Raw genomic sequence first — 27,872 nt, 5'->3', positions numbered from 1 at the left:
ATGGTCTTTCTATTACATCATGCAGCAGTAAAAGACCTTAGTGTGATTATTAATAACAATCACTCATTTGAAGTTCACATAAATAATATCACAAGGGTAGCCTTCTTTCGTCTCAGAAACATTGCTAAAATAAGAAATATGATGAAGTGTTCATATCTGTCACCTTCTAGCCTTTTAGTTTTGCTGTCATAGCTAGTCTTGCCAGAGTCCCTGTCAGCACTTTGTAATCAGGTGATGTCGAGCTATACAGTACATGGCACCTTCGAGCTCCCAGTGTTCCAAGTTCCTAGTCTGATCGTCTATTCTTATGGAGCTACTTTGTCAATCCTCATGTTCTACCACTGGTTGGAGTTTTGTCGCCTGATGGTCACCTTGCCAGGGATTGAGCTGCTTGGTCAGCCAGTGACTCATGGGATTGCTGTGAATGGAGCCGCTTGGTTCTTTGAACCAATGTTGTGTCAGTCAGCTGTATGGTCTGGTCTTTATCAGCAATCATTTGAAAAATTCTGAAGGAATTAGTTTTGGGTTTACCATGACCTATTAGTTTCTCAGGAGCTCTCAGTTGCACTGTTATAAACTGTTGTAGAAATGGCATTACTTAGATTTACATTATTTACTGTCCAGTGTCACCCAAATGAGGATGGGATCCTTCCAGGGCCTGATTCCTCTCAAGGATTCTTCCTCATATCTCAGAGTTTTTCCTTGCCCCCGTCAAGGCCGGATTGCTAATTTGGGATTGGGATATATATGTAGTGTTTTAAATTTGAAATTATTATTTATAAATAAATTTTAAACTTTAATTGTATGTACTCATTTATTTATTTTTATCCTTATTTTTTCTTCTTATTATTATATGTATTTATTTTTTTTCTATCATCTGTTTCTATACTTCTGTAAAGCTGCTTTGAGGAATTGTTAAAAGTGCTGTACAAACTAGATTTGTAAAGTTTGTCGCAACAAACGTTGATGTTGGCTTTGACGAGGCAAGTATTGGCAAAGGCCGGTGCTTTTTGGAGGCGAGTGGACAGAAGGGTCAGTGTTACTTTTGGAGGCAAGTGGACATAAAACTTATGAAATCTAAAGGAGCGCTAGGATGCCAAAACATCTGGAGGCAAGTGGAGACGAGCATTTGATGTCATCAGAATACCCGTGAGGTAGTTCCCCTCATTGTTCTGAATGTTTTGATATGTCACATGTCAATGTTGTAAAAGGTTTTTTGATTTTGCATATTTTGAGGGTGGAACTGTGGGACAACCGAAAGGCCAGTCGGTACACCAATTTAAATCAATTCAATTTAATTTAAATTAAATCATTTCAGAGTATCACCCTAAAGGAGCTGGCAAAGTTTGGTGTAGATAGTTTGAAAGCATGCCGAGTTATAAATCTCCAAAGTTTATAATTGGAGTCTATGGGAAAAAAGGCCACTTTGAGACCCAGTACCGGAAGTACCGGTACTCGGATTGCTTAGAAAAGTAATAGCAACAAACATCAGACCAGGGTCTACAACATATCCGGATTTTGTGCATGTGGCTGGAAAGCCCTAGGAGGAGTTACTCTTGATAAATTTTTGTCTAAGCTTAAATAGGAAAACAGAATGTTGGCTTCTACAAAGCCAACATACAGTACAGTAATAAATTGAATTTGAATTTAGTCATTGAGGCAGGATACTCCTTTTTCACAGGGACAATGGTGGTTGTCTTATGTCACTCAGGAACAACAGCGCTGCTCAGGGAAATGTTGTCAGTGAAGACATCCGCTAGCTGTTCTGCACATTTCCTGAACACCCTGCCAGAAATGTTGTCAGGTCCAGTAGCCTTGCGTGGATTAACTCTGGCAGGCAGGTGAAACTGTCTTGTCGTGATTGCCTGGACTTCGACAATTAGTGTTGGGTCTGTAGTGAACTCGGAAATTGTGCTGACCCATAAGTTCCTTAGGAGCTCTTGGTTGTTAAATTGTGTTTATGTTCTGTAAAGCTGCTTTGAGACAATGTCTGTTGTAAAAAGCGCTATACAAATAAACTTGGATTGAATTGAATTGAATTGAATTAAATTTCACTCAACTACAAACTGTTGTAGTTCCTTTCAGGTTGTCTTTTGAGTCTGGCTCCCTTGAAGGTTTTTTCCTCAGGGAGAATCTCTGAGTTTTTCAAGTCTAGCTGGCTTATTGGATAGTTATTAAGAGACATATAGTGACTTAATTTTAAACTTTAAAATTTTTATTCTGTTTCTATACATACAGTATGTACAGCTGACTTGAAGCACTATGCAAATAAATTGAATTGAATTGTTTGATGTCAAATTTACGTGAAGCTCTTGAAATGTATCTGCCTGATTGGGTAACTGCATAAGTGAGTACTACTGTTCCTCTTAAAGCGAATGTAAATATTTTAGCATATGTTTTAGGTACATACAAAAGATAACAATTATTCAGTATAAGTTCATATATAAACCAGGCAAACAAAAACAGACCAAAAGGTCAGAAAAAATGTATACATTTATAAAATGTTATAGAACAATACTAAATTTAAAGTAAATAGAAACAGTTTTACAAACCTTTAAAGAAACCACAAGTTAAAAAAATATTTTAAAGTAAATTGTATATACATAACTTTCTTTAATTATCAGTCTGCAGTCATGGATTTGAGGAAAGGGAAAAGTTTGATCAGAAGTACCTCACATATATCTTTCAGGTGCTTGATGTAGTGACGTTCTGTGCTCATGATCTCGTTTATGACGTTAGCCCTCATCTGGTCTTTGTTCTGAAGAGGCTGACCCAAGCAGAGGCATTCACTACTTGCATCCAGGTGCCCATTCTGGACCTCACTACTGCCCTCAGCAGCTTCAATTGATCGATCGTCCTGGTTCACCCACAGCTATGTGCAAGAGGAGTAAAGCATGTACATGAAATACGACTTTGACCTTTAGTATTTTTATGTCCTTTGTTTGTACAGAATAATCTAATCTCTACTTTTGTCTACAATATGAAAAGAATGGTCCTATTTGCATCATACTAAAAAAAAAAGAAAAAAAAGTATTTGAACGACAAGGCCAACTCATGTTTTTTTGCTTTATATTACATTGTGTGCACAATTATTAGGCAAATGGTATTTATCAGCTTAATTTGATTCATGTGTGAAGCCTCATGTGTGTGTTTGTGAGTGCACAGACATTAAAATAGCTGAAAAGCAAAGAATAAATAAATCCTGCCTCCCATCTCCTCATTTCTCCCAGATTCACTTTACAGATCGCCACCTTTCAAAAAGGACAGATGTACCATACATTAGTGTTCTAGGAGGTACATATCAATTCTACACTGCCTAGAACAAGAGAATGTATTGGTGGCAGGGCATGTAGGACTGGAAAGGAACATTGAATGAGAGTTCACAGCCTGCTTCCATTAGCCCAGGAATTCATAGGTCATAAATGATTCATAATTAATCCACAATGTTGCATAAAATCAAGACAGGAGAAATGTGGGTTTCAGGTCAAGATCATGACATCAGAATTTCAGCTTTCAATCCCAGGGTGAGTCCAAGGATGACTCAGGATCAGTAATGGGTGATTTGCAAGTGAGAAGTCAAAATAACTTGCCAGGATTTTAGCCCAAGAAGAGTCAACAACAATTCCTCCATATAAGAAAGTTTATGTATTTATAACAACATACACCGGTTAATCTTGGTTTCAATTCTGTGGCATCTTTTTAAATTTCAATATGGCCTTGATGAGTGATTTGCATCTTGTTATATGGACATATAACATACAATATATATATTGTATACAGTATACAGATTGTGATACATTCTCCCATGCTCACTGGAGCTTGTTGAGGTCACTGAATGATGTTTTTTTTTTTTTTTTCATTAACTGCTGATATTTTTCTTGATCAAACTGTTCTGTGCCTGGTTGTTAGTATAGCAATAGTTTCTTTATTTTTCCAGGACATTCCAAATTGCTTTATTGTCTATGCCCAATGCATGTCTAATTGCTCTGATTGATTTTCCCTCCAAATGGCTTTGCTCTCACTCTTCACACTCTTCGCATTCTTCCCCCAAAAAAAAAGCAAAACCCAGGGCTCAAAGGAAGAGTAGATAGTCAGAGCTATTATCTGTTTTAATAATAATTCTAACAGGGTAAAGAAAGAAACACCAGTTAGTCACACATTACAATATTTTTGGTCTCTTGAAAATTTGGTGTATTTAAACAAAGGCACTACATTCTACGTTGTTTTAAACATTTAATTGTATATATATCAAGGCATAAAAGCTGAAACTGTCTTGCTGTTCTAATACCTTTGGAGGGGACTTAAATTAAATATTAATTTACAGATTTAGCAATCACAGAATCACAGAAAACTGCTACGATTTTGTATCATCCAATACATCCCCAGGTGTTTCAGAAATCTAGAAGTATTTGCGGCCACAGCATTCACCCTTAACTAGAAAACAGTGCAACAAAAAATAGAATTACGAGACATCTACTGGACATGGCACTAACAGCACCTTTGAATTCTATAGCTATAATGCAAACACACAAATGAAATGGAAATGCAAACACATACCGAAGTCATAATAAGCCATCCAAGTCATACTTAGATTAAAATGATGCATCCACAATATGAACATCACAAAATGTTTAACTCAAGTGAAGCTTTCTATCAGGAATAAAGCCTACAAGCTTTATTATGATGTACACTAAAAGCATGATCATCTTCTGACTTGTGTTGATGCTCTATTTGTTTGACAAATAGAGCATGATCATCTTCTGACTTGTTTTGATGCTCTATTTGTTTGACAAACTCTTGGCACTTAAGGAAATTTCATAAAAACGCACCTTTGCTGTTGTGGTTTGGAACCTTCGAGTGGCTATAGAGTTGATATAGAAAACCTGTTTTGTTTTGGGTTGATGAGGGTGAGGTTCAACCTTAGGAAAGAATAACAAAAATACATTTTGTTCCAATATGGTCCTCTAGGAATGAAGATGGGTAAGTGAGATGAAATTTAATCCGGACTCGTTTTAGTCTTTGATAATGACTTATTACAGTACAGACCATAAATTTTCATAGGCTTGTCAGAGAGCTTGCAAAATACTGTACTGTGTATAAAAGTATAAAAGTATAAAAGACTGATATGTTTGCAAAGAGAAATTAAAACTTAAATCAACAAGATATTTAGGGACAAATGTAGCCACAAAATACATTCACAAAGCATCCCACTTTCAATTTCGTAAGGCTAATTACACAGTCCCTGCCTAAAACTACCTACTAAAATGCTTCTAAAATGTGTGGCTTAAAAACACTTAAAAATAATTAAGGAGTAAAATGTACAAAATGCCATAGATATTATCTTCCTAAATAGACTCTTCTGTTGTAATAAAAAAAAAGGTATGAGGAAAAAATATATAATATAAAATAAAATTCATATTGAAAAAGTGTGTTTTCTTGTAAAAAATAATCCTTATATTGATGTTAGTTTGCAAATAACTTTTGAGTCTATGACAACAGAAGGAATATGAATTAAATGCCTGCAATTCATAAATAATTAATGCAAACCCCTTGGATTTAATCTAAATGTATTAAATGCTTCATTTCAAATACAATATAGTACTTTACAGAGTCAAAAACACACACATATAATCTGGTCAATATATTTAGTAATGCACTTGCCTGTTTCTTTAGTTAACATAATCAAACAAAAGTACTTATAGTTCTTAGAAGTATTTTTAGTTATTTTTAGTTCTCCTTTTTTTAAATATATAAAAAACATAACTTTATAAAATTTAACTTCTTCACTGTTACTGAGGACATAAAAATAATTTCACGTCAAATTATCAGGTATATTCACTTAGTAAATAAATGTTGCTTTACTAAATTCTTGGATGGATTCCAGTCTTACCCTGACAAAGTTAGCTGGAAACCAGCCCTCCTCATCATCGATCTGCCCCCACCACCAATCCTTGTTGGACGCATCCAGAACCTTAATAACATCTCCAGCCTTAAACGCCAGTTCACGGTCAGCCATGGCCACATGATCCCATACTGCCTCAGCACTGATGATGGACCCTCCACTGATCAGCTGAAGAGGAACAAATCAAAGGTCAATCAATTTATTATACATATTCTCTTTAAGTCAGTATAAAATAGATCCTTGAATACACTTTTTTTTGTAAGTCTGGTTTCATAAACATTGTGTATTTCTCACCCGAGATTTCGTAACACCTTAGGAGAAGATAGAATGTAAATAGCATTAAACTAAATTGGTAGCATTGTAAGTAACATGGAAGGAGAGCTTCCTGAGCTACAGAAAATCTATTAGTGCTGCTAGATCAGCATATTTCTCCACCCTTATTAATGATGATAAAAATAATCCTAGTTTTTTTTAATACTGTAGCAAAATTATCTATTAAAATTAACACCATCAATATGCAGCTGTATAACTACATGCATTACTTCAGGGGCTATTATTTTAAAAACTATTATTTTAAAACAATTAATCCAACATTTTAATCCAAAGAAAAGTTATATGTTTTGTGAGAAGTTAATTTCACTAAAAGTATTGCCACCCCACCGGGTATTCTGGTGATGTCACTCGACACCACGTGACGTCACGTGTAGCCCCGCCCCCAAAACAAGCGAAATCAAAAATTTGCACAACAGGGACATGTGATATATCAAAACACTCAGCACAATGAGGTGAACTACCACACGGGTATTCTGGTCACGTCACGTGACGTCACGTGTAACCCCGCCCCCAAAAATAGCGAAATAGAAAATTTGCACAACATGGACATGTGACATATCAAAACAATCAGCACAATGAGGGAAACTGCCCCACGGGTATTCTGGTCACGTCACGTGACGTCACGTGTAGCCCCGCCCCCAAAACACGCGAAATGAAAAATTTGCACAACATGGACATGTGACATATCAAAACACTCAGCACATTGAGGGAAACTGCCCCACGGGTATTCTGGTCACGTCACGTGAAAATTAAACATTTGCACAACATGGACATGTGACATATCAAAACACTCAGCACAATAAGGGAACTGCCCCACGGGTATTATGGTCACGTCACGTCACGTCACGTGTAGCCCCGCCCCAAAACAAGCGAAATCGAAAATTTGCACAACATAGACATGTGACATATCAAAACACTCAGCACAATGAGGGGAACTGCCCCACGGGTATTCTGTTCACATGCATTACGGGTATTCTGTTCACATGCATTACGGGTATTCTGTTCACGTGAAAATTAAATATTGCACAACATGGACATGTGACATATCAAAACACTCAGCACAATGAGGGGAACTGCCCCACAGGTATTTTTTTTCATGTCATGTGACGTCACGTGAAAGTTAAAAATTTGCACAACATGGACATGTGACATATCAAAACACTCAACACATTGAGGGGAACTACCTCAAGGGTATTCGGATCACGTCACGTGCTCATGTCCGCTCACCTCCAAAAGTATTGACACCCTAGCGGTCCAGTAGCTTTCACAATCTTTCTGTCCACACGCCTCCAAAATGCACCGGCCTTTGCGAATACTTGCACCGTCAAAGCCAACATCAAAGTTTGTCGTGACAAACTTTACAAATCTAGTTATTATTATTATTATTATTATTATTATTATTATTATTATTATTAGTGGTGCTTGCAAAGCATCAATATTGTTATTCTGCATACTTATTACTATTATTATTAATGGTGCTTGCTAAAGCAACATTCGTATTCTCTTGCATACTTATTATTATTAATGTGCTTGCAAAGCACATTATTATCTTGAATACTTATTATTATTATTATTATTATTATTATTATTATTATTATTATTATTATTATTATTAATGGTGCTTGCTAAGGCAACATTCTTATTCTCTTGCATACTTATTATTATTAATGGGCTTGCGAAGCACATTATTATCTTGAATACTTATTATTATTATTATTATTATTATTATTATTATTAATGTGCTTGCTAAAGTACATTCTTATTCTCTTGCAGACTTAGTATTATTAATGGTGCTTGCAAAGCATCATTATTGTTATTCTGCATACTTATTATTACTATTATTATTATTATTATTATTATTATTATTATTATTATTATTATTATTATTATTATTAATGTGCTTGCTAAAGCACATTCTTATTCTCTTGCATACTTATTATTATTATTAATGTGCTTGCTAAAGCACACTTATTCTCTTGCATACTTCTTCTTCTTCCGGACACTTTTTCGGCGCGTAACTTGTCCCGCAGCTTTTGTCCTAGACCCATAAATGAGGTGTCAAATCGACCGGCTCATTGAGGAGAGGTGTGCTATCCATTTTGTAAGCGATCGGAATTCCGGAATTCCCGGTATGGAAGTTCAAAGGGGTGGTTTTTCCCCATAGACTTGAATAGGGAATCTCTCTGTAGATGTGCTAACATCCAAAAGAGGGCAGCAGACACCAGTTAATCTGTGTAAAGGTCTTTATTAAAGCTTGTTGCTATATTTCACAGTGAGCTTCAGTTTCATTTCATATATATATATATATAGTGGGATCGACCCCCTATTTTCATGATTTTCGTTTGACGGCTCAGTGTAGTTTTTTAAGCCTCCTAGGACGAGTGAGAGCCGAAACAAAGGACGGAAGTGCTGTGTGTTTCGGTCAGAAACGCATTTTGGATTAAAGCGTTTTGGATTAAAAGGCTTACATATTCCAGTTCCTCTCTTGGGGAGACTCTTGGGGATTTTTTACAAGCATTTGTTTTTGAAAATATTACCCCAGTGAAGAAAGGTAAGCGCCGCCTATTTCCGGTGACTATAAACTTGGATTAAATTAGTATGATGGCTATAAATAATATTATGCTTTGTTTGTGGGCTTAATAAAATCCAGAGAGTCTAAGCTTTCAAACAATATAACATTTAACCGTGTATTTAATGCTTAAAACGAGTTGGTGGCATGCCTTGGACAGCACGGACAGCACATTAGTGAATTAATACATAAAACCGCAAAGGCTTTCTCGTGTTCCTGGATGGCCTAGTGGATAGCGAATCCGTTTAGCATGCAGAGATTCGGGGTTCGAATCCACCCTTGGACAGTTTTTTTTCTTTTTTCAATTTTTTTAAGGTTCATTAGTTGACATTAGTTACCACATTACTTAACATGAACTAATAATGAATTGCACTTCTACAGCATTTATTCATTTTGTTCATGTTAATTTCAACATTTACTAATACATTATTAACACCGTGTTAACATTACTTAATATACTGTGAACTAACATGAACAAAGAATAAACTTTATTTTAACAAAGATTACTAAATACAATAATTTATTGCTCATGGTTAGTAAATGTTAGGTAATACATTACATTTGAACTAATGATCCTTATTGTAACGTGATTATATTTTTTCCCAGTAAAATCACTGATTGATGCTTTAGTTCAAGATTTTCATGGCGCTTGTTTCAGGAAAAGATAAATGGATTTTCAGGTGTGCTCTTTTGTTGCAGGTGAGAAACTAGTCTGCAAATATAACCATAGTAACTGTGCAGCCATACCCTAGCAACCATGTCGTGCACCTTACGAACCATATTGCAATATAAAGAAGCCATATCTGAGTTACACAACATAAAACACTCAGCACGATGAGGGGAACTGACGTCACGTGCAAGCACATTCACATTTTCTTTAGGAAATGTACCGTTCTAGTTATAATTATTCTTCTTCTTCTGGACACTTTTTCGGTGTGTAACTTGTCCCGCAGCTTTTGTCCTAGACCCATAAATGAGGTGTCAAATCAACCGGCTCATTGAGGAGAGGTGTGCTATGGTTTTTATAAGTGATCCGACCAACGATATTCGCACAGCGGACGAAAAAGCGGCCAAAAAAGGCCCATAGAAATGAATGGGAAATTCCTAAAATTGAAGCGAAATAAAAAAAAATTAGCACAACATGGACGTCATATATCAAAACACTCAGCAAGATGAGGGGAACTGACGTCACGTGTAGCCCCACCCCCAAATTTAGCAAAATCAAAAATTTAGCACAACATGGACATGTGACATATCAAAACACTCAGCATGATGAGGGGAACTTGCCACGTGCAAGCACATTCACATTTTCTTTAGGAAATGTACCTAAATGAAATGTTTCTAGTAACTTGTCCTGCAGCTTTTGTCCTAGACCCATGAATAAGGTGTCAAATCGAACGGCTCATTGAGGACAGGTGTGCTATGACTTTTATAAGCGAATTCCGGAATTCCCAGTACGGAAGCTCAAATGGGTTTTTTTCCCATAGACTTGAATGGGGATCTTTTGTTATCTCTGTAGATGTAAAGCACACTCTCAATACATGTATCTATCATGAAAGGTCAAAACACTTAGTACACACTTTTGTCCAAAAGTATTGGCACCCCACCGGGTATTCAAGTGACGTCATGTGTAGCTCTGCCCCCAAAAAAATATTCTATGTAGTATAATAATAAGTAGAATTCCATAATGACTGCAGTTTTGACATGAAATGTCATATTATAAAATATATCAAAACACTCAGCCCAATGAGGGGAAGTGCCTCACGCGTGTTTTGGTCACGTCACGCGACGTTACGTGTAGCCCCGCCCCCAAAGTTAGCGAGATCAAAAAGTTAGCACAACATGGACATGTCATATATCAAAACACACAGCACGATGAGGGGAAGTTGCCACGTGCAAGCACCATTCACATTTTCTTCAGGAAATGTTACCGTTCTAGTTTATGTTACTACTTTATTCTAAAATAGATTAAATGCGCAGGCAGCTTCATTCATCTGGAGGAGTCTGAAAAGACAGAGCAAGGCCCTTAACACTCAATTGCCCTAAAAAAAATTAGATAATGTAAGTCGCTCTGGAAAAGGGCGTCTGCCAAATGCTGTAAATGTACTGAGACTATGAACTGAATGTTTTGGGAAAACAAAAGAACAGCCAACAGATACAATCTTTTTCAATTTAAAAGCAATTGTATACAGCATATGCTCGTTTTTGCTTAAGAATTTATCACATTTCTAAACCATCACAATCAACTATAAAAGACCTTCATGGAGCATGTATGGGTTTTATATAGGGTTTACATTTTTTAGACTTCATTAAGGACTTTATATTACAAAACAAATAAATAACCAAATATATCTTGCATGTTAGTGGTTGCTACCTGCAAACACATGAATTGGTTTAGCTGATTCCAAACATTTCTAATGAAAAGAATATAGCTGATTGATTAGGTTTCCCCAAAATTAATAAAGGCATATTTGTGAAAGATTATTTAGCAGCCCAAGTACTAGTTCACCAAGCAGGGCTTAAGTGAAATTGTAGTTTTTGTAATTGTTTTGAAATTGTTTTTGTAAAAAAAAATAAAAAACTCCTCAACAGAGATCACATATCAAATTAATTCTAGTTTCTCAAGTTTGTCCACAAGGTAATGATTTGAGACATTCAATCATAAGATTTGTTGTAAAAAGAAAAAATACAGCAGCACATATTCTCACATTTGTGCTTCTGATGTATTTGGAACTCTTATTATTCCTCTTCTAGTCATGATTATATTCCTAATGTCTCTTTTTAAAAAAAAAAAAAGTTTCTGCTGTAATGCTGGTGATAGAGGCTCACTGAGGAATTTATAGGAAATATAATGAAGTTACATTAATTTAAAAACAAAACAAAAAAGCCTTTTTAAACGTAGTTTACTTTTATTGGACAGTAACACCTGCTTTAAATTTACAGCCTACTGTAAATTTCAATTAGTAATAATAGCACAACTTTATAACGTTATTTATTTGCAATAAATGTAAACGACATAATTACGACAGAAGTACTTAATGCACACATCCCCATGACACGCGGCTACAGAACGGATGCATTGAAAATGATCAACTGCAATGATAAGTGGACGACGACAACAACGATAAAACACAAACCAAGAGGACATGCAGGTGCATTATAGAAGTAGAAACGTCCTTTCACATTTTCATCATGCCTAATTGTTGGCGGTAATCGCCTAGTATAATAAATGGAACAACGTCATTATTGTGAACTCGACAAGAACATGAGCACGTATCCAAGGTCACGGTGCGATGTATGAATATAGAGTTATTTAAAGATACTTAATTACACAGAGTCCATACAAACACCATGGCGCTCACGCAGCAAAGAAAACATTGATAAAAAGCCGCCATCGCGGCCTGAGCTCAATGGCGTGCGAGTATAAAAGGCATCCTCACCGTCATCATCCTTATTAGTGTGTGTATCGTACCGGCGACAGCTGTCTCCTGTTCAAATGAAGTAAATTGGCATTAATTTGAACTAGATCCAGAACAGCTGCGCTTCCTCAGCGTGACGCTACAGCGAACAGAAACCGAGAGTGTGGCTTCACTCTGCATGATAAAATTATAAACACGCGCAACTGACAGACGAACAGGTCCAGCGGTGAAAAGCAGATTCCTTATTCACGCCCATAGTGATCCTATAGGGATAAAGGTATCAAAAAGCATATTATATTTAATCTTTATGTCCTGCGCCAAGTATCTTGTGTAGTTTACTATTTTGATATCAAGGAATTGAATAAATTTAATAGCATATGTTATTTTTTAAATACATAAACTCAAATTCAAACATCAAAATAGAGGAGCTAAAGTAATAGATCCCCCAGCTCATGGGCACAACTCAGCAAAACTCTACATTGTTCATCCTGATTCTTTTTCCATTCATTAGATGTTCAGTTGCAGTTTCTGTGCCCCACATTAATAAGCAGTCAGGTGTTACTACTGAAATGATTAAGCTTAATTGTGCTTACCTCTATAAAAGCCGAGTTTTTAGTAGCTGTCTTGCGGGAACACCCAAGATTAAATAATTGTTATTTAAGTCCTGGTAAATAAAAACGTCATTAGGAACACCTGCACATTCATGCAGTCATCTAATCTGGAAGCAGTGCATAACAAAAAACCATAAGTTACATCACAGGAGCTACAAGCTATGTTCAAATCATCAACCACCATAACGAGAAAAAAAAATACCTGAATTGAACCATTGCATAGATGTTAACAAATAGGCTGGTTTGAGTATTTAAGAAGCTGCTTTTTGCCAACGATTGCCTTAGTTCCTTGTTCTGCCCTGAAAGGTGTTGAACCTACTGTAATGTGCTCTTTTGTTGTTGTAGACCAACCACCTCAAGGTACAGTATGATGTGTTTTGCCTTCTGAGATGCTCATAATGCTTGTAATGAGTAATTATGTAAATTATTTGTCAGCTAAAATAATCCTCTAAACTTGCTCATCATTATGGTGTTTCAGCCTGCAGATCCCCTGTTTACAGGATTTGCTTTTGTTTTTCACAGTGTAAATTCTGGTAACAGCTTTGTGTGGAAAATCCAGGAGGTCTGCAGAGTCGGAAATACTAAAACCATCTAGTACCAACAATCACGGTAAAGTCACAGAGATCATATCTTTCCCCATTCTCATGTTTCATGTGACTGTTACCTGAAGCTGTAAAGTTTATGCATTCTGCCAATGTTATATGATTGGATAATTGCATGTGCATGGGTAATAAGATGTTCTTATGAAAATGGCTGCTGAGAACAAATTACATAATTCATATGTACAATACATATGAGGGTTCTTGACACTAGCTGATAGTCTAAATACTGCTGCCCTAGATCCCTCTTGCCATTTGCACACTAAAGGTCACATTTTGTATTTCTAAAATATGCTTAATGAATACACACAATGTCAGTAATATGGAAAAATAAATAGAATGTAAATGGAGACCAGTATCAAACAATAATCTTTCCTCACCTACATATCATCATATTTAACATCATAAAAGTTTTACAAAGCTGTTAAATAGGAACAGTGGTGGGAAAATAAAATTAAATACAAACAATTGCAACATATATTATTTTACAGTTTTATTTTGATATATTGTAAATTATTTCTTCCTGGAATTTTATTTTGAAATTGCGATTTCATAGTATGGAAGCGTAGATGTTCGGGCATGTTCAGAAGTGAGAGCGAGGAAACATGTTGCAGCTTAGCTTGGAATTGCAATCTTCCAACAGTTTAGCCTTGGAAAATATTCAACTGTAATTAATTTGCAATGATAACCAAGTCCTTATGGGTGTTTGAATGTAACGTGCCTTTGAAGTGAACTGTTTTTGAACAGAATTCTTGAATTCAAATCCAACAAAGACAGCATTATTGCATTTATTTTGACATGTGTGTTACATATAGTGTTTTCTACCTTGACCGTTTTACAGTAAAGAATAATCACCAAGAAACATGATAATTTTGGACTTCAGAAAATCTATGCACACTGAACACTCTGCCTTCTCAATATGTGGAGAGGAGGTAGAGAGCTTTAAATTTCTTGGATTTCTTGGAAAGCATCTCACTGCATGTCATACTATGTATGTATGTGTATGTGACATAAAATTTGATTTGATTACACATCTCAATGACATCTACAGTGGCCGAATTCAAAAGAAATCTGCCGCTAGAAGAAGACACCGCTCCCAGACATTTCAGATTAGGCTGAATAAGGCAGAAAGGCGGGGCAGAAAAACTCCCACCAAAAACACAAGGACCAATCAGGAATGCCGTTGTGGCATTCACCCTCCAGCAGAGCACCACAGTGGAAAGCCAGGCTCAGCAGATAGTGGGACTGGTTACCCCTACAAATGGAAGTAATGTGCTGTGTTTCTCTGCTAATTCTTTTTCAGACTCCTCCAGATGAACGAAGCTGCCTGCGTCTGCTGAGCTTGTGCCATGCTCCTGGGTCAATCACTCTCCCTACCCTCACTGGGACTATATACAGTATATAGTATAGCACAGTGGTCCCTAACCCCCGGGCCGCAGACTGGTCCGTGGATCAAATGGTAACGGGCCGCCCAAGGAACATTCAATTATCTCCATTTTATTTATCGTGGTGTATTTCTCTCGGGTTTGTGCGACTTTCCATGGACGAGAGGTTAACCGGGAGCTGAGAGACGTCACCTAAAGCCGCACCAATACCACGCATGCGCAAAACATCGTGATATCGGGGAGGTTTAAGGTGACGTCTGGAGCTGAGCGGCTGCGAGCGGCAGTGGCGTTGTAGCTTTGGTGGAGAGAAGGTGTGTATAGCTCTTCTATCTGTTCACAGGTAGCGGTGGTTAACAGTGCTTGGTGTACGTGTATATTGTGTTTGCTCAAATTTAACCCAAAATTGAGTACAAAACAGACGTCATTAGAAAGTTTTCTTGGGAAAGGAGCTCATTCTTTCATTAATTTTCTACCCCTTATCTGAACTTCTTGGGTCACGGGGAGCCAGGCATCATCAGGCGCCAGGCATCATCGGGCGTCATCTCAGGTGTCATCGGGCATCAAGGCAGGATACACCCTGGACGGAGTGCCAACCCATCGCAGGGCACACACACACTCTCATTCACTCACGCAATCACACACTACGGACAATTTTCCAGAGATGCCAATCAACCTACCATGCATGTCTTTGGACCAAGGGGGGGGAAACCGGAGTACCCGGAGGAAGGGAAAGGAACTTAAATCACTTAAATCCCTATTTCCATTTCCGACATGCTGTATGTTTGAAGCGGGGTTTTCTGCAGTGACAGCAACCAAAACAAAACAACGGAATAAACTGGACATAAGCAACACACTTCGGGTGTCATTGTGTCCTATTACCCCTAGATGGAACCGTCTCGTTGCAAAGAAACAAGCTCAGGGTTCTCATTGATTTAGCATCCTAGTGAGTTAAAATGTTAAATCACTTTATATTCTTTATATTTTTGGTTTAACTCATATTTTGAAGGCATATTTAAATATAATTACATTAAAATTATTAAATCAAAACAATCTAAAATATAAACAATCATCGTCCCACCCTCTGCGGGCCGTGGTAAAATGATCAAACGTTGACCGGTCCGCAGCGATAAAAAGGTTGGGGACCACTGGTATAGCAGACTGAAACAGGTGGCACTCAGAAGGAGAAGAGTAAGATGTCCAATTTCTTGTCACGCACAGATACCGAGCACAGGAGTTATAATAAAAAGTCAAGATAATAAACGGTTACTTAGAAAAGGGGGTCAGCATCTAGGGAAACAATCAAAATGAGGGTAGAGTTTCTCTGCTGAACATGTCCATGACTTGTCAATCATGGATTGTCTTGGACTGATTTCAACAAGCATTTATTTCTGAGAATGGAATGTAGGTAGGTTTCATCTTGGTGGTTGAGAAAGCTAACAAGAGGTTTTTACAAATGTAAATGGATGATGGTATGAAAGCCTGCCCTAAAATGCTTAGATTACACTGTTTATGAAAAAGTTTGCAAAACATTGGATAGGTTAGAAAATTAGGCAAATTCTTGGATGTTGTGTTTTTAATTTTTTGGAAAGCTCAGAAAAAGTTTTCAAAACATTGGATAGGTTAGAAAATTAAGCAAATTCTTGGATTCTCTGGGGTACCTGTCACCACAAACAGTGCAAAAATGAAGGATTTGTTTAAATAATAAAATAAATATTAAAGGAAACAGAGCTATCCAGAAATTTCACCTAGCTAGTGGACCCGAGAGATTCTTAGTCCCGAGCAAGTATTATTCTACTGCTCAAGTTTCCTTTGCATTGTAGGGTAGACTGTCTGGGGCAGAGATTGGTGGAGTGGGAGAAAGAACTGCATGAAGAATAGGAGATGGCCCTTTTGCCAGTAAAATGACAACTAATCAATTCAAGGTCTGCAAAGGACCAGTCCAGTTTTAAACTGAAACACTGGATGCACATGGCATAAAAGACACCGCAGCAGTAAATTTGAGCAAGATCTGAGATGATTGTATCTGATGGTTGACAGTTTTCTTTAATGTTCTTTCTTCCAGTAAAGCTTATTTAAGTCACAGTGTACACCCCCTAAGGGCTAACAATAATCTTACATACAGAACTTTACATGAAAGCCATAAGATTGAGCCACTTCCACACATGAAACATTGACCAATATTATATTACATACTCAACTCAAAGACAATCTCTGACGAGTGCTCAACAATTTTAACCAAGATGAAATATTTAAATCAACACCATTATGCATTCTGCCATAATTATGAATGAAACATAGCTAGCACGCTGTATAAATCAAAGGCAATTTATTGAGTTCATGCTGTACATCCTGACAATAAATCTGAATCCAAATGAGACTCACACCAATCTTGTGCCTCCTTCAGAGAATGAACAAATAAAAGTTAAAAAAATATTTTTAAGATGTAGGCATTACATTATGTTTTTACTCCTCACTGTTTTTTTTTTTAAACACTAAGTCCCCTTTTTTGTGCTACCACAAACAGCCTCATAAACTTCACTAAGTCAGTAACATATTACATCAAGCATCGCGTTCAGGCAGGCCATGCAGTGAGCTGCATCAGCTGCCAATCAGCCATCTACGAGGCGCGCAAATCCGGCACAACTTCCGTAATTTCCCCTCTCTTAAATCCTCACCTTCGAGCCGCTCCTACGCATTGCCGCTGCTGCGATCCAACGGGGGGCATGGTGGCTTAGTGGGTATCATGTTTGCCTCACACCTCCAGGGTGGGGGTTCTCCCGCCTCTGCCTTGTGTGTGCGGAGTTTGCATGTTCTCCCCATGCCTCGGGGGTTTCCTCCGGGTACTCCGGTTTCCTCCCCCGGTCCAAAGACATGGCGAGTAGGTCAATTGGCCGCTGCGGCCGGGATGCATCAGTCCCTCTCACGATCCGCCTCGGCAAACGCTCTTCAACATGCTCGCCGCCGCACTCCACGCTCGCCCTGGGTGATGCTTCCCTTGCCATCTCCACTATGGCTTAGTGGATATACAACATGCTCATTTTCATATCGTGCGGCAGGGGAATGGTATGGTTCAGCAAGCTTTGTTGCGACTACGCTGCAAGCCAGCCCAGGGTGATGCCTCCTCTGCCGTTTCCACTAGCTTAATGGACATCAACTCCGTTGTCAATTGCATGGCAGGGGTGCCTAGTTCCCACTCCCAATGACCCAAGCCTAGCTCCGACTCAGCCACACACATCGCATGCCGCCTTGCTTGGCCGGGAGACGCCCCGATTGCGTTTTGCTGTCCTATGGCACCATGCATCAGTTATGTTGGGGGGTCCCCTCTGGCATATGGTTTTGTTTTGGGGGTCTATTCATTCCCCAGCGCTGCCTCCCCGCCCCGTCCATGCATGCGCACAGACAGGCACGTGGGAAAAATTCTCCCAGAACAGAACCATTCCGCCAACACTAACTGTATGCTCGCTATAACCTTCATTTACGAAGTGGTCCTGACTGAAATCAAGCATCGCGTTAGTTCAGGCAGGCCACGCAGTAAGCTGCATCAGCTGCCAATCAGCCGTCTACGAGGTGCACCAATCCGGCACGACTTCTATAATTTCCCCTTCTTTAAATCCTCGCCTTCGAGCCGCTCCTATGCATCGCCGCTGCCTTTGATCCAACACCCTCCTCAACCACGACTCCTCCAGCCAGAACCCGTTGCCTACGCCGATTAAATTCTTCACGTAAAAAATTCGCACCTCGCTCAATTTCGCTGCCTCCCCGCCCTGTCCATGCATGTGCATTGACAGGCGCATGGGAAAAATTCTCCCAGAACAGAACTATCCCACCAACACTAACTGTATGCTCGCTATAACCTTCATTTATGAAGTGGTCCTGAATAACAAGAGGTAATTTACAGGTCATGAATAACAAGAGGTAATTTACAATGATACCTAGCTTAGATTACTTAATCCATAAGACCTAGCAGATGGTGTCTCTATGTACAACAAAAGCCATAATTAATTCTGGGAGTGACAGGCTTTTAGAGAATATGGAGTTGTATTCTTTTAGAACAACATAAATATCTCTGCAATTGACAATTATTTTGTCCATAACAAATCAGGAATTTAATTGGAAAGATTTTGTTACCAGTTAAAATCTGGCTTCCCAAGCTATGAATATACAGTAGCTGCAGATGGTGGAATAAAGGGGGCTCCTCTGGATGACACAGGGACATCACAAAGCTTTGGCATGGTAATGGTCGCTGAAGCAGTTAAGGCTTCGGTTGTTGATTAGAGAATTACGATTAAAGCCCAAGCAAGGCCCTTAACACTCTCTGCTCCAGGGGTGCTGTTGCTCTGACATCAACCTTATTGGGATATGTGGAGGAAGAAATTCATGATATACTGTACTAATATACTGTATATTTGACAAAATAAAGGCTTCTATATTCTGTATGTTTTAAATCATCCAGGGAAACTGTTGTGTCCAGTTCAGTCTGTTACTGTAGGTTCCTTACTTTAAAAGAGTGCTGCAAGCTTAAGGTCCAATGATTTCAGGGATCAGTATAGGATCTTTTAGTAAGTGACTGACATCAACATTGTGTACTTCCCCTGAGCCTTAGTTTGGGTATGGCAAGGCAGCAAAGAAAAAGATGGAGGAGCTAGAAGATGCAAGATATAATTTAAACATTGGAGGTGTGATATTGCAGTTAAACAAGCTTTCCATAATCCGAGGTACTGGCAGTGAATGATGCTGGGCCAGTTGAGTGTCCGGTGTTTGGTCTGTAATGAAAGCAGGGGATTTAGTCTACCTTGGTCCGCTTTAGTGGGGGCAGAAAGTTACAAATTTTACATTTACAGTATTCAGCAGAGTTACATAGATTGGGCAGTGCTGCCATTTTTAGAATGAGTCAGCAGGAGAGTAGAGTTTCATAGATGAACTATACATGTCCTTTACAGTATATTGAACATAAACTCTGAATATGATTTCTCAACTTTGCGGGTATTTACATGTAAAATCTATATGTATTTTAAATAAATCTATTTCTAAAAATATAGCTAAATTTCATACCAATTAAAAACACTTTTAGAATTTGTCTGACTTTTTCAAGAGTAAAAAGACAAGTTAGCATTTTCATAAGTTGTCAAGTTTACTAAGTGAATGCAAATCCACTTTATTTAAAAACTAAATGAATCGCTAAAGGTTTTTCCATGCTTAGTGGTTTAACTTGCCCATTCCCACTGTTAAATTGCACCTTTGTCTGCAGTAATGTGGATGTGATAGTCTAGTGGTTAAGGTGTCTGACTACTGGTTAGAAGGCTGCAAGCTCAAATCCCAGAAAGCCCCTAATCATAAATTACTCAGATGTGTAATTTGTGATTACATGTAAGATGAGCTAGATAAGGGCATCTGGCAAATGTAGCAAAGACTATTATACTATAAATTAATTTGCAGGTGTAGTCAGAGAAACTAACCCCTTGCATTTTAGCTACTTGTGTGAGCACAGGCTACTGCCACCATTATATGAACTTAAAAAATAAATCACTTGTTGGCCAGTGGAGCACTTATCATATGTTCTAACTGAGTAGCATTGGGCCAATTAAAATCTGTCATTGGGCTGCACATGCACTTAGACAGTCTAAGTAGTACATGAATTGAAGCATTAACCATATACTGTTTTTGATTGTCAAAGAGTTTAATTCTATATTCTATTTTATATATTTTTTTATACTATTTATACTTAGTTTTATGCAGATGCCAGAGACCAAAGACCAAACTTAGATTCAACTGATTTGTTTTATGATCCTAAAATTGTAGATCTCCATGTAATTTGGAAAAATGGGAAAGAATTACCATGAAAAACAATCTCAAATCTAATACAACTCATCTGTAGTATACTTCAATTTAAGTAGTGCTAAATTTATATTTAAAGCAAGTATTTACTCTGGGGTGAAGAAGCAGTTTAAGCAGTTTATTCATATTTTAAAATAAATCTTAGGACATCTAAATAACAGGAATAACCATTAGGGGTTTATTGTCATTGTGTGGTACATGTACTGTACTGGCTCACATTCCTATTTTACACATACTATACTTTTGCATATAACAATAGTATGTGTAAAATAGGAATATGTGCCAGTTGTCCAATGTGTCTAAAAATTATATTTAATACTCTCTGACATTTAATCAGACTAAACTTTTTACATTTTAAGTCAGTTAGGATTAACAAAACTATTTCTATTTGTTAAATGCCAGAATAATGGATTAAATTAATTATTTTGCTCAATATTCTACAAACAATACCCCATAATGGCGCATCGGTTTCCACTGATCATCCTTGAGATGTTTCCACAACTTCATTGGAGTCCACCTATGGTAAATTCGGTTTGTACATGATTTGGAAAGGCACACACCTTTCCAAATAAGGTCCCAGGGTGCATGTCAGAACACAAACCAAGCCATGAAGTCCTAGGAACTGTCTGTAAACCTCCGAGACAGAATTAGAAACAAATGAAACAAAGATTGAACTCTTTTGAATGAATTGCAAGCATCATGTATGGAGGAAACCAGGCACTGCTCATCACCTGGCCAATACCATCCCTAAAGTGAAAAGTAGTGGTGTCAGCATTATGCTCTGGGGATGTTTTTCAGTGGCAGGAACTGGGAAACTTTGAGGATTGAGAGAAAGATAACTGTCCACTGTGCAGCGATGTACAAAAACATCCTTGATGAAACCTGCTCCAGGGCTCTGGACCTCAGTCTGGGGTGAAGATAACATGTTACAGGACAACTCTGCGAATGTCTTTGAGTGGCCCAGCCACAACCTAGGCTTGAACCCAATTAAACATCTCTTTAGAGATCTGAAAATGCCTGTGCACCAATGCCCCCCATCAGACCTAATGGAGGTGTGCCAAGCTTGTAGCATCATACTTAAAAGACTTGAGGCTGTAAATGCTGCCAAAAGTGCTTCAACAAAGTATTGAACAAAGGCTGTGAATGTGTAAATGTGATTTTTTTTTTAAATAAATTTGCAAAGATTTCAAACATCTTCCATCACCAAACTTCTTTCATTAAAAATGTAACTCAAATGTTGTCAATTAACCTATCAGGAGCCATGACATCATCATTTGTGCTTTCCCAAATTTTTTAATGGCATAGTACTGTTAGTGTATGTAAGCTTCTGACTTGGTAGAAAGTACTAAAAACATTCTCCTGCATTTAGAATTAGGAATTATTTTTGTAATCCAAACTGACCTAAAACGGGTAAAGTTTAGTCTGAATGTCAGACAGTGAGAAATAAACTTCATGTGTTTTTTATACAGTGTATGTAAACCTCTGGTTTCAACTGTATATACAATTTTAATTGGTAGAGAAGATGTAACAAAATGAACAGGGTGGAGCAAAAGTGCAATATGATTACAGATTTTGAATATTAGGGAGACAATCAAAAATTTCTTTTCACACACTGTGGAGTTGCCATACCACACTGTGATTGAGTTTCCTAGAATGCTCTCTATGATGCAGTGATAAAAGTTTATCAGGATCTCTGGGGATCGATGAGGGGATAAAACTGTTTTGTCTTCTCGGGAATTAAAGTAAAACTAGCTATGAGATTATGAAATGCTGAGCTAAAGTACACAAACAGCATTTTTGCATGTGTTGTTATTGTCCAGATGTGTGACAAGGAGAGGAGACTGCTTCCTCTGTGCTCCTATTGCTCCAGTAAGCAAACTGATGCAAGCCCAATGTGGGTGGAATGCAGTTCTTTAAGTGTGCCAGGACCAGTTGCTCAAAGCACTTTATGAAAATGGGTGTGAGGGCTACTGGGTGGTAGTCATTCAGGCACATCTGGTTAGAGTTTTTTTGGAACTGGGAAAATAGAGGTGGATTTGAAACACATTGGCACAGTCCCTAGGGCAGCTGTTCTGCACATGCTCTAAGCACACTCCCACAGATGCCATATGGTCCAGCAGCCTTGCATGAGTTGATCCTGCCCAGTGCAGCATAGACCTTGGAGGAGGTGAGTTTAGAGGCTGTCTCTCTGTCACTGTTGAAGCGAGCATAAAAGTAATTTAGCTTGTTCAACAATGAGACATCTGTGGTTGATAGGGGGAAGTTGCTGGGCTTATAGTCCCTGATGGTCTGGATTCCCTGCCACATGTGTATGGGGTCAGAGTTGGAGAAGTGTTCCTCTACCTTTAGCTTATTGCAGTGCTTGGCCTTTTTGATGCCCCTCCTCAGGTTTGCTCTGGATGTGCTATAGGCCAGTGCATCATCTGATCTGAAGGTAGTGTTAAAGGCTTGCAGCAGGAGCCATACCTCCTTGTTCATACCTTCTGATTTGGATACGTGGTGATCTGTTTCTGGGTTGTAAGACTGTCAATGGTGGTGTTGATATAATCCAGCCCAGCAGAAGTGTAACTAAAGTATCAATGTCCATGTGAGAGCAACAATTACCCTGATAGGCAAACAAATTCTAGTTAGTATGTTGAAATCTGTCCTGAAGTACAGATTCTGCCCCTGCTGACTACACTTTGGTTGTTCTTTCTCGCTCTCTCTTTGCTCCGCTATCTGTCTCCTCCGATCCCTGCCACTGGACACCTTTTCTGTCAATCCGGATTATATTATGTGACGTCACTCGTGGATCCACCAATCAACGCCCGACCCCGCCTATTTAACCCCTTTATGCCTTGGCCCCCTTTTGCAGGTTTTTCGCCTACATGACCTACCCGACAAAAAGTGGTACCGCTCCCACATACTTTGATACACAGGGGTGAGCCTGGTCTCATTGGAAAGAAGAGATTCTCTAATTTTAGAAACTAGTTTCAGATTGATTCTAGGCCTTACTGGCACAAAGTTACAGATGCTAGAATGGAAGGTTTTCATTTCCGCCTGGGTTGTTTACCTGATAAACTGATTATTCTTATTTTTCTGGAACATGTTACGGACCAAATAACAACTGACGGGCATAGCCACATGTCTTGGCTTTCACCAAAAAAAATTTCAAGTCAAAAGACCCCAAAATGGCTTCAATAAAATATTTTTCTACGGACATGGTCGTCTGGTCCAGCGTTTTTGTGTACTTGTTTACTGTATAACTTTGAATTAAAAGACTGCATGCTCAGTTTGAAAGGCCTAAAACAAGCAGAGACTCTCTGTCTACTACTCTGCTGTGAAAACAGGCCTGTAACTTGACACCCTGAGCTGTGAGAGTGACAAAAGGTCAAGGATTATGCAAGAATTCTTCTGCGCAGCTTGTTCACGCAGATCCTGGCAGAGAAGACACGGCATGTTGCATATCGTTGGAATCGTCTGCTTATTGGCTAAAGAGCTGTATAGGTCCCGGCCCATTTCATTGCTATTGGAAGGAGTAAATGTCAGTCAAAGGCGGGTTCCCAAAAATGATGTCATGACATCATTGGCTTCCAAGCCGGCTATCTCTGCAATACAAGCACCGATTGGCTCAAGTGAGTAAATTTAGAATTTTTGAATACCCCAATGAGAAGTTAGAGCGGCAAAACAAGATGATGGCGCACTACTGTTTCCAGTTTTCGGAACACAAACGGAATATTTGCAGCGCGACCAAAGAGTTTTGGATTAAAAGGCTTACAGATTTCAGTTCCTTGGACCTGTGTGGATTTTTGTGGATTATTTGTTTTGGAATATATTACCCCAGTGAAGAAAGGGACGCGTCTAAAGGTAAGGGAAAAAAACGGTCTAGCGCCACCTAGGTCAGTTTTGTCCAAATTTTTTTTCTAATAGTATGAAGGCTGTGAATCATATTATGCTTTGTGTGTGGGCTTAAAAAAAATATTGAGAGTATAAACTTTTACTAGATAAATAGTTTTTTGTGTATCTTTAGAGGATTTGATGCATTAAAGATGAAATGAAGCTTGCTTCTGGGTCATCCCCTAGTGGTCACTTTGACTTCCGTGCCGTGCATGGCACGGCGACCCGTAAGAGGTTTTAAACCTGCCACAATTCATTCATGGAGTTAGCTCGCTCTTGTTCCGGTTGAACTTGACCCTGCTTGATAACGTGTGCTGATTTGTTCGTTGTGTTGTGTTTTTCCGTTGTATGTCATACTGTTCATGTAACCCAACTCGTTAGTCACTCGTTCTGCGTGTTCATTTGCCCTGTGTGTGACATTGTGTATATTGGGGAAAGTGGACAGGTAAGTACGTCAGGTGACATACATTGTGTGTCATACAACCTTATCATTTCATGTTGTTGCATCCCATCCCATTTCATACCCCTAAACACCTTCTGGGATCGTAACAGAAACAAAGAAAGTTGGTCTGACTGTCCCAGGTGGGGAAGGGTGGTCATGTGTAAGCTCCAGTGATGTTTGTGTAAACATGGTCCAAAGTTGTATAACTTGAGTTGTATAACGGTGTATAAGAAAAGCTCGGAGGATCACTAATGACTCCAGCCCCCCGTCCCACAGACTGCTCTCTCTGCTCCCCTCAGGGAGACGTCTACGCAGCATCCGATCCCGCACTAGTCGACTGAGGGATAGCTTTTTCCCTCAGGCCATCAGACTAATTAACAGCCATAACTAACACAGCATACAGCATACATCCACAATATTCAACAGTTCAACACTGGACTATACACACACATGCACACTGCATTCGTACTGCATCAATACACACGGGACTATACACACACACTGCACTTAATTTAAAATAACAATCTATCTGACAATAAGCTATCGGTACCACAGGACATTTCTGTATATGTACAGTCTGTTGCACCTTACATGACACATATTTATTACATGTATATAATACTTATACTTATATATATTATTTATATTTATACTTATACATACATATATGTATGGGTATATATATATATATATGTCTAGTAGTACACTGTGTGTACTGACTATGTATGAGCACATTGCATCCTTTCCACATTTTCCGCATTTGCACATTTCAAATGGTACTGAGCATTTTGCACATTTTTTTTTTAAACCTGTTTGTAAATTGTTCTATTTATGTTTCTTACTATTGTATGTAAATTGTTCTGCAATTTCTGGAGCTCAGTCCCAAGAATTTCACTCACCATGGCACATGTGCCGTGGTGATGTGACAATAAAGGTGACTTGACTTGACGTGACTTGAAGTTGTGTTTTTCCTCTTGTATTGCAGGAAACATGCTAGTGAAATTTAGGGAGCACTGTTTTTAAGATTGTTTGATCAAAATCACTTGCAACTATCAGTCTGTTGTTAGCTAATGGCAGTATAAAGTTCCTTCATAGCATGCTTGGCATTAGCATCTGGGGGGACATATACTGCCATAACAATAGTGGAGGTGAACACCCTTGGATGATAAAAAGGTCTACATTTTAACTATGAGAAATTCAAGGTTAACTGAGCAGTGTCTCCCAATAATGACAGAGTTTGTACACCAGTCTTTTTTTTATATAAATGCACAATCCTCTGCCTGTTATCTTAACAGAATAGTCTGTTGTTCTGTCTGCCCGGAGTGTGTGGCATCTGTCTAGCTGGATAGCATTGTCAGGTACTGTATGCTGCAGCTGAGCCATGTTTCAGTGAAAATCATGACATTTCAATTCATACGTCTCTGACTGTTTTTAGGCAAAGTCATATGGAAAACGCTGGGTAAGGAGAGCCATTGTGGTGTTAGATTTAGCTTAGTTTTTATCCCTCAGTGCTTCCCTTACATTTGTTTACGGTTTAAATGCAGTCCGCAAGAAGAGTGTGTAAACTCCGGTGTTCTGGATATCTCAGGGATAAGTCGATGACACAAGTAGCTTCAGATCTGAGCTGATACTCATATGGAAAGGCATACAGACTATCACTGACCACAGACCAGCTATAATAATTAGATTCTTATTCCATGATGGGAGCTTGAGTGCATCGCAAGGCTCAGTGTCTCTACAGATTTTGCAATTTTCCAGTAATCTTCCCGCTCATTCTGTGTCTATTCATACAGAACAGTTTCACTTTAATATCATACCCCCAACAGGAACCTTTTTATATCGGTCTACACCACTGTGGCAGTTTTATCACCAGGAGGGTGACTTCAGAATTCATCCACAGCTTTTGATAAGGAAAGTGTTTCACATGTTTAACAGTTATGAGGTTGTCATGTATCAGTGTTGATTCCCGTGTGTGGTCCTGAGGTGACCTGTGAGGCAAACATGCTTTAGTCAGTGTCTTGAAACTGTTGTTGCAATAAGGAAATGCCCTTCTCTGGCAATACATTCACTGTCTCTGACGGTTTCACACATTTTAATAGTGGTGTGTAGTTGGTTATCATGAGAGCAAAGAGAGATGATCAGACTGACCCAGGTTGCAATGTTTGAATATACATGGTCCAGAGTGTTGTCCCCTACGGTAGTGCATGAGACATTTTGATGAAATTTTTTGGAATATTTTTAAGTTGGAGCGGTTGTAGTCCCCAGTAAAAATAAAAGTTTCATTTGGGTATGCAGTCTGTTGCTTGTTGATGGCTGCATGCAGTTCTTCCACAGGTACCCTAGCATTAGCATCTAGAAAGATGTATGCTGCAGTCACAACAATTGTAGAGAATTCTCTTGGTAAATAAAATGGTCCTGCATTTAAACATCAAATATCCGAGATGAGCCGAGCAATGACTTTCAATTACAGTTGAGTCGTAGATAAATGCACAGACCACTGTGTAAATTACCATCTGTGCAGCTGTGACCAATGTTTAATGCAATTCTAGATATATATACAATGTAATCTGTTCAGAAAACACAATGACATTTCAGACAAACCCGGAAAAGGTAGGTAGTTGGCTAATGGATGTCTTAAGGCCGATTGGATGATCTGTTATTTTGTTCCCGGAATTTTTATTTTGTTTTGCACTTCTCGACCAACATACCCTGGCATATGTTAATAAAAAGAAATATCCTTACTCCAGTGCAAATCTAACTGGTTAAACACTCTTTGACAGGAGGAAATGTATGTACTGTGTGAAGTTTTTATTGGCTGCTTAGGTTGTGTTATTGTCCGTGATAGTGCTGGAGCACTTCCACTGGATTCGATGCTAATGTATTCTGTAATAAAACTATGGC

General features: G+C 38.5%; 1 protein-coding gene and 1 long non-coding RNA gene across 16 annotated transcripts in view; one reads left to right on the top strand and one right to left on the bottom strand.

The window, feature by feature from the left end:
* The window catches only part of arhgef9b (Cdc42 guanine nucleotide exchange factor (GEF) 9b), a 77,836-nt gene that overhangs the window by 40,908 nt on the left and 9,056 nt on the right, over positions 1-27,872 (bottom strand). For 13 of the 15 annotated variants that reach the window (XR_007138289.1, XR_007138288.1, XR_007138290.1 and 10 more), the window contains exons 5-7: positions 5,891-6,070; positions 4,830-4,919; positions 2,672-2,872 (exon numbers count right to left, since the gene is read on the bottom strand). Coding sequence is in view for 9 of the 15 variants with exons in the window: in XM_047802323.1 (XP_047658279.1) it covers positions 2,672-2,872; positions 4,830-4,919; positions 5,891-6,070 (471 nt within the window). In the remaining 6 variants the exon portion in view is untranslated. Of the gene's footprint in view, positions 1-2,671; positions 2,873-4,829; positions 4,920-5,890; positions 6,071-12,244; positions 12,712-27,872 lie in introns of those variants that run through there. The other 2 variants (XM_047802330.1, XM_047802325.1) reach the window with 2 other exon arrangements.
* Positions 12,802-15,387, top strand: LOC125139195. Its single transcript, XR_007138291.1, has 3 exons — positions 12,802-13,443; positions 14,737-15,129; positions 15,327-15,387. It is a non-coding gene; the product is annotated as an uncharacterized LOC125139195 (long non-coding RNA).

Source organism: Tachysurus fulvidraco, chromosome 17 (genome assembly GCF_022655615.1).
Source record: "Tachysurus fulvidraco isolate hzauxx_2018 chromosome 17, HZAU_PFXX_2.0, whole genome shotgun sequence".
NCBI classification, from domain to species: domain Eukaryota; kingdom Metazoa; phylum Chordata; class Actinopteri; order Siluriformes; family Bagridae; genus Tachysurus; species Tachysurus fulvidraco.
The sequence above is the reverse complement of the archived record's forward strand: the minus strand, read 5'-3'. Positions and strand labels throughout refer to the sequence as shown.